The sequence below is a fragment of the Pezoporus flaviventris genome, unplaced genomic scaffold (assembly GCF_033815535.1).
Source record: "Pezoporus flaviventris isolate CSIRO_AGI_PZ_B2104156 unplaced genomic scaffold, CSIRO_AGI_Pfla_v1 ptg000100l, whole genome shotgun sequence".
Lineage (NCBI taxonomy): Eukaryota > Metazoa > Chordata > Aves > Psittaciformes > Psittacidae > Pezoporus > Pezoporus flaviventris.
The window spans coordinates 4,134,822-4,151,076 of record NW_026892648.1 but is presented as its reverse complement, the minus strand read 5'-3'; the positions used below and the strand labels follow the sequence as shown (position 1 = coordinate 4,151,076).

General features: G+C 55.0%; 2 protein-coding genes across 4 annotated transcripts in view; one reads left to right on the top strand and one right to left on the bottom strand.

Annotated features, from left to right (window-relative positions):
* TLN1 (talin 1) overlaps positions 1-8,220 on the bottom strand; it is a 34,872-nt gene extending 26,652 nt beyond the window's left edge. For all 3 annotated transcript variants that reach the window (XM_061477254.1, XM_061477252.1, XM_061477253.1), the window contains exons 1-3: positions 8,095-8,220; positions 2,461-2,624; positions 109-206 (exon numbers count right to left, since the gene is read on the bottom strand). In XM_061477254.1, coding sequence (XP_061333238.1) covers positions 109-206; positions 2,461-2,590 — 228 coding nt within the window. In that variant the 5' untranslated portion in view covers positions 2,591-2,624; positions 8,095-8,220. The remainder of the gene's footprint in view (positions 1-108; positions 207-2,460; positions 2,625-8,094) is intronic.
* A 994-nt stretch (positions 8,221-9,214) lies between these two features.
* LOC133281531 (cyclic AMP-responsive element-binding protein 3-like protein 4) lies at positions 9,215-15,551 on the top strand. Its single transcript, XM_061477187.1, has 10 exons — positions 9,215-9,655; positions 10,843-10,980; positions 11,062-11,494; positions 11,708-11,820; positions 12,039-12,122; positions 12,731-12,837; positions 14,362-14,427; positions 14,569-14,653; positions 14,775-14,853; positions 15,313-15,551. Exons 2-10 carry the CDS (start codon positions 10,843-10,845, stop codon positions 15,444-15,446), a joined length of 1,239 nt encoding a protein of 412 aa, XP_061333171.1. The 5' UTR covers positions 9,215-9,655; the 3' UTR covers positions 15,447-15,551.
* The last annotated feature ends 704 nt before the right edge of the window (positions 15,552-16,255 follow it).

The following is a 16,255-nucleotide window of genomic DNA, read 5'->3' as shown; positions in this document are numbered from 1 at the left end:
AGGGCAAGATGCAAGGCAGCAGGGCAGGCAGCCACACCAGCGCCACGCCGAGGGAACATCTGGAGCCAAAGCAGGTACCAGCTGGAAGGATGTGGGATGGATGCTTACCCCATTGCGGAGCATGTAGTAGTCCAGGGCCTTCCCTGCCTCCAGCCAGATCCCTTTCTTTGGGTCTTCATCCGAGAGGAACAGCCCAAAATCGTTGGCTGAAAAATAGATAAAGGCTCTGCCAGGGTAATCCTGAGCAGGACAGGGCCACCAAGATAACAGAATGGTTTGGGTTGGAAGGGACCTTAAAGCTCATCCAGTTCCAACTCCCTGCCATGGGCAGGGACACCTTCCACTAGAGCAGGTTGCTCCAAACCCCATCCAACCTGGCCTTGAACACTGCCAGAGATGTGCAGCAGGGCAGCCCTGCACGTAGAGCACAGCAGCACTGTGAATGCTGGAGCCTAAACCTAACGAGTGGGCAACAAAGCTGGCAAGCAAGCTTCATGTTTTGCCATAGCTGTCTATGAAAAAGCTGTCTGAAGCATGCCTACACAATGCTGAACTTGGAACTGACAGTCACAACAGAATGAAGAGCTTGGAGCTGCGGGTGACAGCTCTCAGAAGTGTTCAGTGCACTGTGTAGCAACAGTGAAAGCACACGGGATCACCAGGAAGGGTGCTGGGAACTGGTTGTGAAACCTAGGCTCATCCACACTTTGAGTACTCAGTGGTGGTGTGGTCTGCACCTTCCCAGAAGGACACAGCAGAGTTTGGAAAGAGACAGAGAAAAGCAACATAAATGATGGAGCCTTGTTATGAGGGACTAAAGGAGCCGGGACTCCTCTGGCTGGGGAAGATGAGGCTGAAGGAGTAAGGGATCAAGCCTCACAAGGCCTCAGAGGTGGTGAAACAGTGCTGCTCACCAAATCCTGCTCCCTTGCAGCTGGGGTACCCAGTGCAACCGCTGCTGCTGAGCCCGTGTGGCGGCACCCCCGCTCATACCCACAGGGATAACCCTGTTTTCATGCTGCGAGAGGCCAGGACCACGCCTGGCTTTGCCCTGGGAAAGGTCCTTTTCCACCTCTGCAACAACCCAGCGCCGCAGGCTGTCTTGGCTGGCTCTGTTTATAACTCGTCATCTTGTTGGCAGCTCTCTGCGGGGAGGGACAAATTCCTGAGCTGCCCTGCGCCTGCCTGGCTCACGCTGCCGACGGGATCTGACTAAACAGGGAGCAGGAAAAGCACGGAGCCGTGCCATCTTATTTTTACATTGAGAAAAAACAACCCCAAACCCAAAGCTATTTTCACAGCAAATTCCAAGAGGGTAGCTCTAAAGCACTGGAAAGGGAGCAGCTTGCCCCTGATCCACAGCCTGAGCGGGGAAAGGCTCTTCCTGACACAGAGCAAGAGCAGGGCTGGGAATATACCACCCAAAGGTGACAGAAAAAACAGCGCAGCTCCAACAGGGACCCCCAAGTGCCACTACAAGGAGAAATAAAACCTGCGAGGAGCTGACAGGAAAAGCAAAGCAGCTGAAAAGGAACTTGGGAATAAGCAGTTCCCTTTAAGGCTTTCCCCTCGGCTGTTTTTTCACAAGCAGGCTGGCTCACGCCCAGGAGCAGGAAACGCAATGCTCCTTCCAACACCACTACAGCCCCACATCCATAGGGACGCTCATCCCCTCTCTGAAACCGAAAGCCGTGGTCTGCCGGACCGCTGGCCAGCTGGGCACGCCATGAGAAGGCATTTCCTTTCATCCTCGAGGAATTCGCTGCTTCCAGATGTCACCACACTCCCCTCCTCTTCCCACGACTCCTGACCCCCTGCTCGCTGCCTCTCCCCCGTGGCACAGCTGCTTGCAGGGCAGCGCGGACCCAGGAGAGCCCCCGGGATGGTGTCCCAGAGCTCCAGCCCCCCCCTCCATCCAAGACAGGGACAGGCCATGTCCTCGTGGGTGTGAGTCACATCTTGAGCTTCTGAGCCATAAACTTAACTTTGAGCCCAGTGGCAGCAGGGAGGGCTGAGAAGGCTTAGCAAGGTAATGGAGCACCAGCATGGGTCTGGCAGAGAGCTACCGGTGGGGAACAGACCCAATACATGCCCCAAAAAGGAAAAACTAACTTATATGGTTTATTAATGCCTACAACTGTTTAAATCCACCTAGTCCTGGCTAGGGGTGACGGATGCAAGTAGGAAACAGGAGCAGAGGCAGAAAGGGCAGCAGGCTCACACTGCTCAAGTATTTTACTTCCAAATGTGCTTTCCTACCTTCCAAAACCCCCATATTTCTTCTAGGGTGTCAAGGAGGGAGCCTGAAGAGCTCATCCTTTGCTTCAAGTGGGCAGGAAGACCTGGACCTTACTCCTTCCACCCCACCACTGATCTGGGGAAGCCCATATGGGCACAGAAACAGGAGAGCAAAGGAAGACCAGGATCTAAGCTGGGCACCCATCCCCGCGGAGGACTTACGCTGCCCCATCTGCGCCTCTGGCACCCGCTCACGGATCATGCGGCAGGCATCGTACACCATGGTGGAGGGCTCGAACTGCATCGTCTTCACCACATTGCCAATGCTGATCTTCAGCGAGAGGGCAACCATGGTGGCGGCTGGGCTGTCCCCACTCCTGCGTCACCTATCAGAGGAGAGAGATGGGTTAGCTCTGACTGCTGACCCCTGCAGAGCACAGGGTCCTTCCTCCTCCTTCCCCCCTAAGACAGCATCTCTGCTCCCCAAAAGCCGGGACCCAACTTCTACTGGTGAGCAAGAGCTGTACCCCACGATGGCAAGCCCAGGAAGGGATCCCACTTTCCATCCCCGTGCTGACCCTGGGGTCTCTGGCCCGCACTGGGACCCTTGTCCAGTTGTGCTGGGGTCCCAAAGCCTATTTGACAGCAGCTGGTACCCGGTGGAGATGCTACCAGCAAGGAGGAAGCGAGCACACAGGAGCACGCGAGATAAGCCAGCACAGCGTGATGGAACGGGTTATAATTAAACCTGCTGTGACACAGAAGCCACAAGAGGAAAACCAAGCTTTGACCCGGCGCTGGCAGGGCCCTGCCCCAGCTATCAGGGCCCCCTGTGTCACCAGCAGACGGTGCTGAGCTGGCAGCCTCAGCACAGAGGGACGTGGAGGGACGGAAAAGCCCAGAGCTGCTCGGGGAGGTGAGATAAGAGCAGCAGGCATCGACCTCATCCGTTAAACATGATTGCCTGGGGGAAGCACCACTCACACAGTGAGTGCTCAGAATGTGGGGTCTATGGCAGCAGTGACTGCAGGAACCCAGCGCCAGGGAGTCTGTGCACAGCATGATGTGCAGGAGGGCAAAGGATCAGCCACTGCAGGTCTTGCTGCATGGGCACGAGAGCCACACCATGCCATCTGAAAGAGGCCCCATGCTGGGTCCAGCTTGAAGGATCAGCTTTGAGCTTGAAAGATTGTGTATATCAGCTTTAGACAAGCAGCCCTCAACAGGGCTCCAAAACACACGGTTTAACACCTAATTAGGACTGTGATATCCTATAGCAGAGTAAAATCGTTAACACAAGAAAAGGAGGTGTAAATAAGCATCCTGCTTCCTTGACACAGCTTGTAGGGCTCCCGAGAGCCCTTCCCTTTGCGTTTACTGTTACACATCAGGGTCCTTGCACCAGGTCCTCAGCCCTACCTCACCGCTCCCTGCCTTTCTCAGCGTTCCCAGTCCCCATCCAACCCCAACCTGATGCTCTCCAGCAGTGACATGCCCTTTCCTCTCCCTCAGAGCCTGCTCATGGGGAAGGAGTCCCTTGCTCTGCATTCACCCAGGCTGCCGTGGGAGGATGCAAGAGCACCGGTGGGCTGCACCACGTCTGCTTGTTCTGTTTTTGATTGATGTGCTCCTATGAGGCCTCCTATTATGGCTGTCAGGGAATGGTTACCAGCCACGTGCATCCTCAGTCTGGCCTAAGGTTCTTGGGCAAGACTTGCTGGCAGCCTCTCTCCACCACAGCAGCACAGTGAGCCTGTACATCCCCACCCAGCACTGCCAGCTCTGGTCCCCCATGCAAAAGCAGGGTTACCCCGGTGTGGGCTGCTCTCAATCATGGACCTGAGCTGGTCAGGGGCACAATCTGTGATGGATAAATAGCTCCTGTCCAGCAGTGAGTCAGAGGGCATGGGTCCTGTTCCTGCAGAGCCATAAAGCCATGTTGGTGGTGCGGGATGGGAGGCAGGGACAGGGGAGTGTGCCGCCTCCGCCAGCACCATGGAGCAGCTCCAGCTCTGCATTCCTGAGCCGCTCTGCAATGTTTCTGCGGAGGCCCGCGGCCCCCATGGCTCTGCTGACGAGGAATGAAATGCATTTCGGGTCCAGAGCAAGAGAGCCTGGTGTCAAGGGGGGAAGAGGCAGAAGAGGCACCCGCCTGTGCCGCTGCCCTCCATCCGGAAGCAGCAGCAAAGCGGCGGAGCCACAGGGATGAGGAACACCCTGCTGCATAAAGGGCTTTATGAATATTTCATGCGCAGGGCAGGCTGCTGTGGTCACCGGGCCATCTTCTCTACATCTAAAAATAATCTTGAGTCGTGCATAAAGCTGCTTTCCGTCCCTCCGCAGGAAAAGGAGAACATGCCCCTGACAGGACAAGGTCAGAGACCATGGAGGAAGGGGAGGGGAAGACACCGAGCAGCAGAGAGGAACTGAGAGGAGCCAGCCCATGGCCAGCCATTTCTGCAGCCTCCTCTTGCCTGCCTCAAGCCACCCAAAATCAGCCCCCCCTTAGGAAACCCTTCACAGGGGCTAAAACCCCACAGGAGGATGAATGCTCAAGACTTGACACTCCTGAGCTATTACAACAACAGTGCTCAGCAGGGAAGGTGCTAAAGATGCAAGAAAGGGGAGGAAGGGGACACAGTTCACTTTAATTCCCATACTCTACAGGAGCAGCTCAGGCTCCAGCAGGCGAGCTTTGCTGACATCAATGTCTAAAGCAGAAACGCTCTCTGCTGCATAAATACACCTCCTCAAACCATGGAGAGATTTGTCAGCAGTTAATCACACAGTGCTTGTGTCTCTGCTGCCTCCTGCGAAGGCATCAATGCAGGGCTCGGCCTCTGCAGACCTCTCTCCTCTCCACGTGGGGAAGGAAAAGCTGGACTAGACACAAGGGATGAGACAGCGTGGGAGCCCGGCGCTGCCGACCAGGAAAACAAAGGAAAAGGACAGTGGAATTCAAGCTGTTCTTCTGGAAAGGGTAAAAAACCAGAACCCAAACAAACCGAGTCTCGATGCACAAACACCAGATTTCTGCGCTGGTTCGCCTCCAGAGCAAGCAAACCTGTTCTCGATAGGCTGTCAGTATGCAAAGGCAGATAAGGCACCGGAGCAGCGAGCCCACCAGCTGGCAGCCAGACTAACACACTTCTGCCTTTTACAGCAAGCTGCAGCCCTCTGAGCCGCCAGCACGCTCCTGAGCTGATCCCACAATGGGAGAGGGGTCTTCTTCACAGGGTCCCACCCCATCAGGGCTGCCCCCATCTCACCCTGCACCAGATGGGCAAACCCACCCTGGTGCGGAGGTCTCAGCTTAAAGGCAGCACAGCCCAAGGAGCCACCACATACTGCAGAGACCACTGACAGCGAGTTTTCCACCACGTGACGTAGCTGCTATATTTGTGCCGGTCGAGCTTAGCGCTGAGAGGACGGTTACAGAGGAGGGTTTTTATCTTAAAATCAACCAACAATTCAGCAGCAGCCTGCTGGCACGCTCTGAGGACAGTTTCCAGAACAAGCTGTAAATCTTTCGAACGCGGCGATTTTGCCATTTTTATCATGCTCTTTTCTAAGGGAGGCCGTGGACGCGGTTTGGGTTTGTTGGTTCATTGGGGTTTTATTACAGCAATGCCAAGTCTCACTTGGGAAAGGCCCCACTCCGGACCACCCCCAGGCTGCAGGAAGCACCATCAGCTGCAATCCACCCCACTGCTGGGGTTTTCCAGAGCCATGGGGCTGCTGGCTGCCGGCACAGGCAGGCAGGTATCAGGCCACCATGTTTGCTGGCATATCAGCACAAGGAATGGGTCAAAAATTAACCTGGTTAAGAAGGCAGAGACAGCTCTGGCTGGTCCATATGGGACCATGGCAGGCACATGGGTGGCTCAGCACCGCACCCATGGAAGGCTGCACCGGCTGCCCCGGCCCTGCTGCCAACACCGCTCAGCACAGTTCTTCTTCCTCAGCCGCATGTCCACATCGGGTGGAAGATGGCTTCTTCCAGCTGAGGGTGAGCTTGCTCCTGGGGAGCATGAGCAACCACTGGGGGCAGCTCCATGGCACCCCTGTGACCACCCAGCTGTTACCCAGGGGCAGGAGCATCCTCTCACTTCCACTGGACAGGCAGCTCTGTTTGGTGATGGGAACAGGCAGGGGACAGCAGTAGAGATGGAGGATGACAGCAGCTCTAGCTGTTAACTGCTGCTGTTTCCTGTGCATTCCCAGGTCTGCCTGCTCCTGCCTGGCATCTCCTGTCCTCCAAATGGATGCTGCGCAAATGGCAGCATCCCTCGGCTGCCCACCATCAGGCAAGCATGCGGGTGAGCAAGGGCAGGCCTCCATCCCCAGCCTCTCCTGTGTCTTTTCAGAGCTGGCACAGCATCCCAAAAGCAGCACTTGGGGTGCAGTGTGTGTTCTCACCCGATCAGGGCACCCACATTCACTAGGGGAAGTGAGCTGAGCATTCACTTGCTCACCACCACACCACCGGCCACAGAGAAGGGGGAAAGCACGAGAGAAGAGAGCATCACTGCGTTTTGAGGGGCATTTCTATTTCTCCACCTAGCATCCAGCAAACCAAAGCTCTGTAAAAGAGGGTGAACCACAGGTTCCCTTCCTCAGCCTTCCCACTGCCCTTCCCCAAATCTTTGGGATGCCCCAAAGCCTTGCCACTCGGTGAGCAAGCTGGGTGCTTGGCCAGTGCTCATCCCTGCTCATTTAGCACTTGGGGGGGGCGGTTTGCCCCATGGCCTGCAGGAAGTGGGGGGATCAGATCCTTTTACTGGGCAACCCTCCGGCTCTAGCAAAGCTCAAGATCCCCAAAATATAACCCCTCCCCTCCCCAAGCAGCAAGGCTTGGGGAGAGAAGAAGGGAATAAACAATTATTGCTACCAAATATGGGTCTAACAGCCAGCGATGAAGCCACAGCAGAAGCATGCAGACATCCTGCCGGCAGATTCAAAGGGACAGGGAGCACAGGGACACGGGTGGGATCCGACAGTGAACAGGCAAAGAATGGGGCAGGGAACAGGCAGTGGACGGGGCTGGGCTTCCCTTGCCGGCTTAGCAGCTCCAGCCGGGACACGGCGGACACCGGTGGTGCTCGGTTTCGCCGCGCAGCACCCACCGCAGTGCCCCGTCCCGGGACACGGGCGGGAGCTGCTGGGGTGACCTGGCCGGGCTGCGGCACTGCCGTCGGGAGCGTGTCCTCGGGCGTCCCCACCCAAAGCCACGCCGCGGGCGGGAGACACCCTTCCCTCCCGCTTCCCCCTGCACAGGGAGGGCAGGAAGCACGGGGAACGCTTCGCACGGCTCCCCCGCCGGCCCCCCGGTTCGAGGGGACCAGGGCCAAGCTTCTCCCGCGCGGTCCCTAGGGACCACCGAGGCGGGGGATGCTCGACGGGGCCTGAAGCGGAGGCTTCGGACCGAGGCCTGCGGCGGTTATTCTAGGGCAGTGCAAGTACGGGGCTGGGATTAACGGGGCCGGACCCAGCCCGTGCTGCCCCGTGTCCCATGGTGGGCGTCGGTGCTCGCGTGCCGCCAGCCCCGGGTTGGGGCGGGGGGGGGGCGACGGTCGACGGGGCGCGCCCTTAACCCAGATCAAGGCGTGTCCGGCCCCAGAAAGCCCATGTACCACCGCAGAGCACCCCGGTGGGACAGGGCGGCCCCGATAACCGGGACGCTTCTCCCCCCTCACTCCCCGGTAACCGGAGCGGGGCGGAGTGGGGGGGCTCCCCCCGGGACATCCGTTTCCGGCAGCCCCCCAGGAACCAGGGCGCGGCCGATCCCCGGGAACCCCCTTCCCCAGCCCCCCCCCTCCCGGGCCCCGCTGTCTCCCCGCTGCCCGGTCCCCGTACCTGTGCGCGGGCAGCAGCAGCGCGGCGGCCCCGCCGAGGCTGTGCGGAGCGGAGCGGAGCGGGGCGGAACCGCCCGCTTCCCGCCCCGCCGCCCCCCGCCGCGCATGCGCCGGGGCACGGGGCGCCGCCGGGCGGCACAGCTCGGTTCGGCACCGTGCAGCATCCAGCCCCGGGGCTGAGCTCCCTCCGGGGCTGCCGCAGGGCGGCCCCGCGCACAGGGCTAGCGCTGTCCGGTACCGGCGGGGCCCGGCCCTGCGCCCCGGCGCCTCTGCTTGCCCCCGGTCCCAGCATCTTCCGTCGCACCCCCCCACCCCCGTCGGGGCCCTCGCCCATCCAGGAGTACCCCTGTTTCACACCCCCCCCCCGTAACATCCCCGTTGCCCCCGGGGTAACCGGTGTCACCGGCGGGAGGGGCGGGCCCCCGACGCGCGGGGCTCGCCGGTAGGCGGGACGTCACCCGTCGGTGCCGTGCGAAGGCGGAGCGGGGTTAGGGGGACCGCGAGCAAAGGGGGAACCGCGACAGGCGGCTCCTCGCCGGTCCCTAGGGGGGTGCCCGCGGGACGGCCGGCGGCGGGGCAGGGCAGCCGGGTATGGCAGCGCTGACACCCTGCGGTGGCCGGCGGTACTTCCCCAGTGCCCCGGCTCTCTGACAGGCTGCGCTGTCCGCGCTGTCCGAGCCCTGCGGGCTTGAGGTTGAGCCGCGGTCCAGCCCCGCTGTGAGAGGCTCCTCTGCCTCCTTCGGATGGGTTGTCCGGGTGGGGTAGCGTCTTCTGTTCCCTTCCCCGTACCTTACCCGCTGCCGCCTGCCCCGGTTTTCCGTGCCCGGCGCACGGCTCCTGGACCTAAAGGCAGCAGTTTGTGTGTAGAAGCGATGTGCCCTGGCTCTGTCCGCGTTCTGCCCCATGCCCCTTCCCCTCACTGCTCCGTTTTCTGCTGGCCAAACGCGGCGGTCCCTCATCATCTGCCTTCTCTGCTCCCAGGCAGCTGGCACAGCACCTTTCTTTTTTTTAGGTGGGATTTTTTTTTTTGTTTTGGGGCTGTTGGTTCGGGTACTTTCTGGGCTGTGATTGCTGGCAATGAGTAAAAGCTTACGGACGCTGGGGGGGGGGGGTATAATGGATGCCCCCCATGGGTGAAAGAGCAGGGCTTTGGTTCAGGCATCATGGTCAAGCAGGCCTGACCTACAGCAGCTCTGTTGTGCAAACCATGAGAACCATGCAAGGCCGCATCTTCTCAGGCACCAAGGAGTCCAGGACACATCTTATCTGGAGATAGCAGCACCAGCGCAAGCTGGGGCTAGACAAAACTAAAACTGACACAGCTGCAAAAACACCAAGTGGGGTTTGACTACAAGTCCATCGCTTTATCCTATAAATACTTTTCGCCTCCCTGTGCCCACTGAAATCTCCCATACAGCAGCGAGCTGCACAGCAGGGATCTCTCCAGGAGCAGACGTCTGCCAAAGTTGCTCCTGGAGACTGAGAGACTCTTCACTCAGCATCTGATACCTACGGCTGAGAGTCCCTTCACACACCATCTGATACCTTGATACTACAGCAAGGTAAGTCATGTTTTGCTTACATTCAGCCTAAAAGTATAGGAGTTTTCTTGCTAAATCTGATCAGTTTTCTGGTGGTGCCTGGTATAAGGAGGAGCAAAAAGAGCAAACAGTGCCCCGAGACTATAGAAATACCAGTGCTAAAATGAACTGTGTAAGTCCGTGTAACAGTGTAATTCTTCACCAAGGAATGCTGGAATATCGCAGCCTAATTTCTTATGAGCTGGCTAATCAAAGTAACTCATCGTGGACCAGGTTTAACAGGGATTTAAGCAACCTGGTCTAGTGGAAGGGGTCCCTGCCCATGGCACTGAGGTCGGAACTGAATGAGCTTTAAGGGTCCCATCCAACCCAAACCAGCCTGTGATTCTATGAATTTATGTGTATCCAGCTATAGCTTAATTGTTTTAAGTGTAGTAAGTAGCAGAACGTTTCACCACTGCCTAAATTGTTGTTTAAACCATCATTTAAATCACTGTCAAAACACGGTTTAATTACCATTCTATGACCGTCTAATCACCATTTATTATCATTTCATTTCCACTCACTGATTATCATTTGATCTTTAATCATTAACAAAACCTTTTTAGTTTATCACATAATTATATTATAATGTAAATTGATATATAATATAAATTGATATAGACTATAAATAGACATAATATAAATCAAGATATAGTATAAATTGATATATAACATAATTAATATATAATATGGTATGGTATGATATGATATAATAGAAATCATATCATATCATAGAATCATAGAATCATAGAATCATAGAATCATAGAATAGTTAGGGTTGGAAAGGACCTTAAGATCAACTAGTTCCAACCCCCCTGCTTATATTTTATTATATTATATTATATTATATTATGGTATTTGGTATTATATTAGATATGATATTAGATATTATATAATATTGTGTAGTATGTTATAATGCTAGCTTCTTTTAATACTTCACCTGTTGCTGTGGCTGGGTCCCAATAACCTGACGGGGAAACCGGTGTTCTGGGACCACCAGGGCTTGCATAATGGCTTTGCTGGGGATGTATTCAAGGTCTTGTTGTTGCTGCAGAGCCCCAGCAGCTGTTGCCATTGCACAGTAGACTCTGCAGGGGCTGAGGGACATCTAGAAGGAGTTCTGGTGTCTCCTCCATGCCAGTGCTCACTTTGGGTGTCCTGCACAGATGTCAAGCCCAGATGAGCTGGCTCTCCTGGCAGATGATGACCTGTTTGAATTCCTCCTGAAAGAAGGTTGTTTTATGCCTGATATCTCAGTGGGGGACAACGTTCTGCTGGAAGACTGGGGGCTGCCAGAGCCTGAGGTGAGCTGTTTGGGAGGAGTTGCTGCTGGGTTGTGATGAAAGATGTTTGTCTCGCTGCTGAGTAAAGCTTTTTCTCCACAGCCTCTGGACAAGGATATGGATGATTTCATCACGTCCATCCTGAACCCCTTTCAAAACGGGGCAGGCATGCGGCAGGATTGTCTACCTGCTGATGGGGATATCGACATTCCAGAAGATCAACTTCAGCTCCTGAGTTTTGTCAATGAATTTGGTTTCAGCGGCTTTTCCTTCAGCGACTTTGCTGGCAATGACTTGGCTGGCAACGACTTGGCTGGCAACAACTTGGCTGGCAACGACTCTGCTGGCAGCGAGATTGCTGGCAGTGAGCTGCCTGGTAGCGAGGTTGCTGCCACAGACCCTGCCAGCGACACCCAGAACTCGGAAGCCCCGCAGGTTGATCACAGCTCTTCCCTCCACTGGGATTGGTCTCTGCTGCAAAGCATAGCATCCGAGCTGGCAGACGTGGGAGAGGAGAATATATCCACTGATGTCGGTAAGTGATGGGCACGGGCACTTTATGTCCTGGCTGCAGGCACAAAAGCAGCCCCACATTGTGGGGTTTAGGGTGGGTGCCAGGAAGCGATGGAGAGCACCACGTGTAGTAGCTTTCGGTTGCCGTAACATTGCAGTTTGATGCTACTTAGAGCTGACCGGTCGGGCACAGCCTCACTGAGGCCCAATGTTGCACTCTCCTTTCCTTCTCCAGACAATTGGCAAAGAGAGGAAGGCACAAGCATGGCCCTTGTACCGACTTCTGGTTTCCCAGTTCCAGCTTCTGTGGATGCCGTACCCCAGGTTGAGCCTGCCATCACTATGCAGGTATGGACTGCCATTCATGTGAGCCCCAGCCTTTACTTCTGCTCACATCTCCTCTTCTCTCCTGGGTTGCTTTCTGTGAGGGGTGTCTCTGAGGAAAGCATGATGCCTCTTTGGTGGAGCTGATCCTGGTTCTGTGTCCTTTCTGCATGTCTTCTCTGCCCCAGCGTATACTCCTTTTACTTTTTATTCTTAGCAGGCATATTCTTGCTGTTTTCTAGGCAAGCTTCCCAGAGCTGGTCCTGACTGAGGAGCAGAAGCAGCTCCTGCTGGCTGAAGATTTCACTTATCTGCCACTGACCCAAGTGAGTCCTTGCTGCTGTGTGTCTCTCCCAAACACACACTTGGACCACTCAAATGCTTCAGCCAGAGCAGGGGTTTGAAAATGCAGGGTGATGTTTCCATGAGAGCACTGCTGCCCAGGTGCTGTGTTGAGGCAGCGTGGGGTAGGCTTTGGTGTTCTTTTCCACCCTTCAAGGCCTTGGGGATGTTCATGTGTACAGCAGCCTCAGCTTTGTTATCAGGTAGATATAAAGAGCAACGAGACCTGGCTGCTGTCTGTCTCCCCACTAACGACTGCTTGCAGGAGGCAGTTATACCACAAGTGCCTCCAATCTATTATATTACTCCCTTGCTTGTGAGCTGTGTGCTTTTCAACTCCCTTAGGTATGCCTTGCTTTTGCTATGCTGGAGAAGCTGCTGTCCACATCAGCAGCCTGTGCTTTGCTGGGGGGGGGGGGGGTAGAGGGTAAAACCACAAGGGCTGTAGAGGGTAAAACCACAAGGGCTGTAGAGGGTAAAACCACAAGGGCTGTAGAGGGTAAAACCACAAGGGCTGAGATTTGAGGTTTATGCAGGGTTTATGAGGGTTGTATTGCCAATGTTTGCTCCTAAGGAGAAATGACCCTTGCAGGTTAAAGACCAGCTTGTGAAGAAGGCACGTCGCAAGGTCCGGAACAAGCATTCAACCCAGAATATCTATCGCAGAAAGAAGAGGAACATGAAAAACCTGGAAAACAAGTAGGGGCACACAGTAGTGTCACCCAGCACTGGGGAGACAGATTTCTTTATGGGTACTTTGCAGTACTCAATTGTAGTTGCATAGGATCGTATATTTGTGTTGTGAGAGCAAAGCTCATCCAGTTCTAACCCCCTGCCATGGACACCTCCCACTAGACCAGGTTACCCTCTCCAACCTGGCCTTCAACACTGCAAGGGATAGGGCAGCTGCAGCTTTTCTGGGCACCCTGTGCCAGCACCTCAGCATCCTCATAGTGAATAATTTCTTCTTTATATCTGGTCTAAGCCTCCCCTCTGTCAGTTTAACACCATCCTGCCTTGTCCTGTCCCTACTTACCTTTGAAAAACTTTCATCTCCATCTTTCCTGTAGGCTCCTTTAAGTACTGGAAGCTGCTTTAATATCTCCCCTGAGCTTTCTGTTCTTCAGGCTTAAACAAAATTTCAGTTAAAACTGTGCTCTTAATGTATTATGAGTAGTATCGCACAGACATTACTCTTAGAGTGGCACAGGATTTCTGCAAGCAGAATGAATGTAGTACAATCTATAACCAGTGTAATACAGAACTTATAATACAACTTACAATTTCTAATAGCCTAGATACTAATACAACTTGACTTAGGATTTTTCATCACATGGACCCTCTGTGTATCGGGTCAGATCTTAACATGCAGTTTGCTATATCAATAGAGCAATCATAATCTAGACTCAAAAATTACATAAAGGAATATGAATCACTCCCTCCATCGTGAGGGGAGACATATGGTGGTGGTGGAGGTGCTCCTGACCAAGGGTGTCTTCAGTCTCGCTGCTCAGCACCAGCTTCAGGTTCCCTCTTAGGATCCGTAAGTACTTCGTATTAAGTAGAGTACTTTCTGTGCTGTTACGCTTCCCTGCTCTGTGACAGGGTCATCCACACAGTGGGGATGGCAAGGTGCCAGGGACCATCAAGGCCGGCAGGAAAGGGGAATAAACAGCATTTCACTCAGAATCCTTGTGGTGGGGAGGGAAGGGAATGAGGAATCTGGGGGTTTTGTCTACTTGGTGCACAGGACCTTCAGGGCCCGATAAGGAGGGGAAGTGAACGAATACACAGCCCCCTGGGTCACAGGGAACGGCTGCTCCCCCACTAGTACAAAACAGTCTTAGTTGTGCCGAATACATGGCTGGGGATTGGGAGCAGGGGAACCAGGCACAAGCCGCCATGCTGGGCTGGTGCTGGGGTCTTGCCACCCTAAACACCAAGAGAGGCAGACCCTCTGGGTTCTCAGAGGCTCAGGGCATTGCTTGCTGTGCTCTATTCACGTTGGAGACGGCACAGAGCTTGCTCTGTACAAGCCTGGTGCTAGCCTGACATCGCGGATGTGCACGGCTGGTGTGCCGCTAGGACAGAGCATCCTTAGGGGTTGGTGTGGTGCTTCTGTGCAGGACTGGGCAGGGCTTAGCCCTCCCCAAAGCCGGGTGGGGTGTCACTCTAACTAACAAAGCCTGTTTTCCCTCCGTGCTGTTCATCTTTCCTGCGAAGGGTGGCAGCCTGCATGGCTCAGAACCAGAGCCTGGGGAACATACGGGCGCTGCAGAAGCAGAACAGGTAAGTACTTCTTGTTGGACCCGGCAGATGTGATGGGGAGGGCTGTTCCTTTGGGGTTGTGGCCTGCAAAGGGGGCAATGGGGGAGTGTGCAGCCCTTGGTTTATCTGCTGTGTTAACCTGTGTTACCTCCTGTCCTGCAGGTCACTGTTCGGGCAGTTCAGGGAGCTGCAAGCCTTTGTGAGCCAGCCCTCTAACAGGACTGCCGTGGCTAAAACCTACATGACGGTGGGTGGCTTCAGCCTCAATGTCTGTGAAGGGGCCTCTGCTGCTTGGGAGAGAAGTGTTTACTGCTGTGAGTGATGCCTGTCTGTGCCCTTTGCTGAGGTCTGTGCCCATCTGTTTCCAGGCCATTCTGTCCTTCGGTGTCTTTTTCTCGCAGAGCGCCTGCATGATTGAAAGCATCAAGGCAAATCTGGATCTTGAAGGTGAGTGCCTGGGGGCTGAAACATGGCTCCAGGTGAAGCGCTGCCCTCCTTCCCCATAGACACTCGCAATCCTGGGGAACCTCCACCCCAGCACCCCCCTTGCTGGGGTACTACTATGTTCGGCTCAGCTGTGCACTCTTCCTCAGCCCTGTTGCAGAGGTCTGCCTTGGGGTACAAGAGGTGGTACAAGAGCTAGAGAGATCCAGTCCCCCTTGGATGCTTGTGCCTGGCAGCAGCACAGAATCCTTCCCTGCTTCCCCTGGGAGGAGGCAGCTCTAGTTCTTCTCTTGTGGGCTCTGGGCAGGATGGTGGGAGGCTGGGGATGACAGGCCCAGCATCTGAGGACCCCTCCACTCGGGTTGGGCAACCTCATTTGGTGATGGCAAAAGGGCCATGGTCCACCCAACCCCACTCACAAATCTTCTTTCAACAGAAACTCAATACCTGATGCTCTGGCAGCAGCTGATTTCGAGCTGGTTCCCTCTGAGCCTCCTCAGCAGCACTCCCAGGGCAGCCCATCACAGCCAGAAGTGCCTGTGTTGTGGAAGTGGAAGAGGAAGGTGTGGCCTGATCATGCTGCCCCAGAGGGGTAATCCAGCAGCACCCTGCAGATGTGACTTCTGCCACTTCCTCCTGCTTCTCGGGGTGACCCTGGGCATCCTACCGGAAAGGGATGAGTAGAGCCTCCTTAGTCTCATCAAAGCTGTCAAAGTAGATTCTTCTGAATACTCCCCTGACTGCTGTGAGCTCAGGTTTGCTGGGGAGGAATAGTTCTGACACTTTATGTTTCTATAGCAGAACTCCATATGAGATGATAGAATAGAAAGCTCTTGTCAATTTTGCTGTAGCTGCTGATGTGCCTTGCAGCTCAGGGCACATCCTTGTGGCTTGTAGGGATGGGGTGTGGCATGGAGGGTGAAGGTGGTCAAGTCTGAGGTTGCCATTAGCTAATCTGCACAAGATAGATGGAGTCTATTGTACTGCTGCTTCTTTGCCCAGGTAAAGGTGAATAAACAAAGTCCTGCACTTATTACTGCATGCAGTAGCCACAAACATCTGTCCGTTGCCCCTTCCCCTTAGTCCTGTGGTGTTGCCTGATTTGTGAGATAGGGAGCTGCCCTTCAGTGCTCCCACAAAGAGTGATTCTGCCATTGCGACAGGCTCTGCTTGTCGCCTGTTCCTGCTATCTTTGAGCCACAGGCACAGGTGCTGGCCTGGCTAGAGAAGGTAATGTAGAGCCCTTCCCAGGCCATGTGTGCTGTTGCCTTCTGTAGGGGCTGAGCCTTTCCATCTGGCACAGCCCACTCTGTTTATCCTGGACCTCAGGGGGAGGCACATCTCAGAACCTTCATGCGGGGTGCGATGAAGCAGAGCGCAGCAGAGCTGTTTGCTCCCCTGGAGG

What these genes read in the sequence shown, in the direction of transcription:
- LOC133281531 (XM_061477187.1), top strand. Translation starts at nt 10,843, where the DNA reads ATGTCAAGCCCAGATGAGCTGGCTCTCCTGGCAGATGATGACCTGTTT. An exon ending in CTTATCTGCCACTGACCCAA is followed by an intron (nt 12,123 to 12,730) that starts GTGAGTCCTTGC and finishes TGACCCTTGCAG; the next exon opens with GTTAAAGACCAGCTTGTGAA. An exon ending in ATGAAAAACCTGGAAAACAA is followed by an intron (nt 12,838 to 14,361) that starts GTAGGGGCACAC and finishes TTTCCTGCGAAG; the next exon opens with GGTGGCAGCCTGCATGGCTC.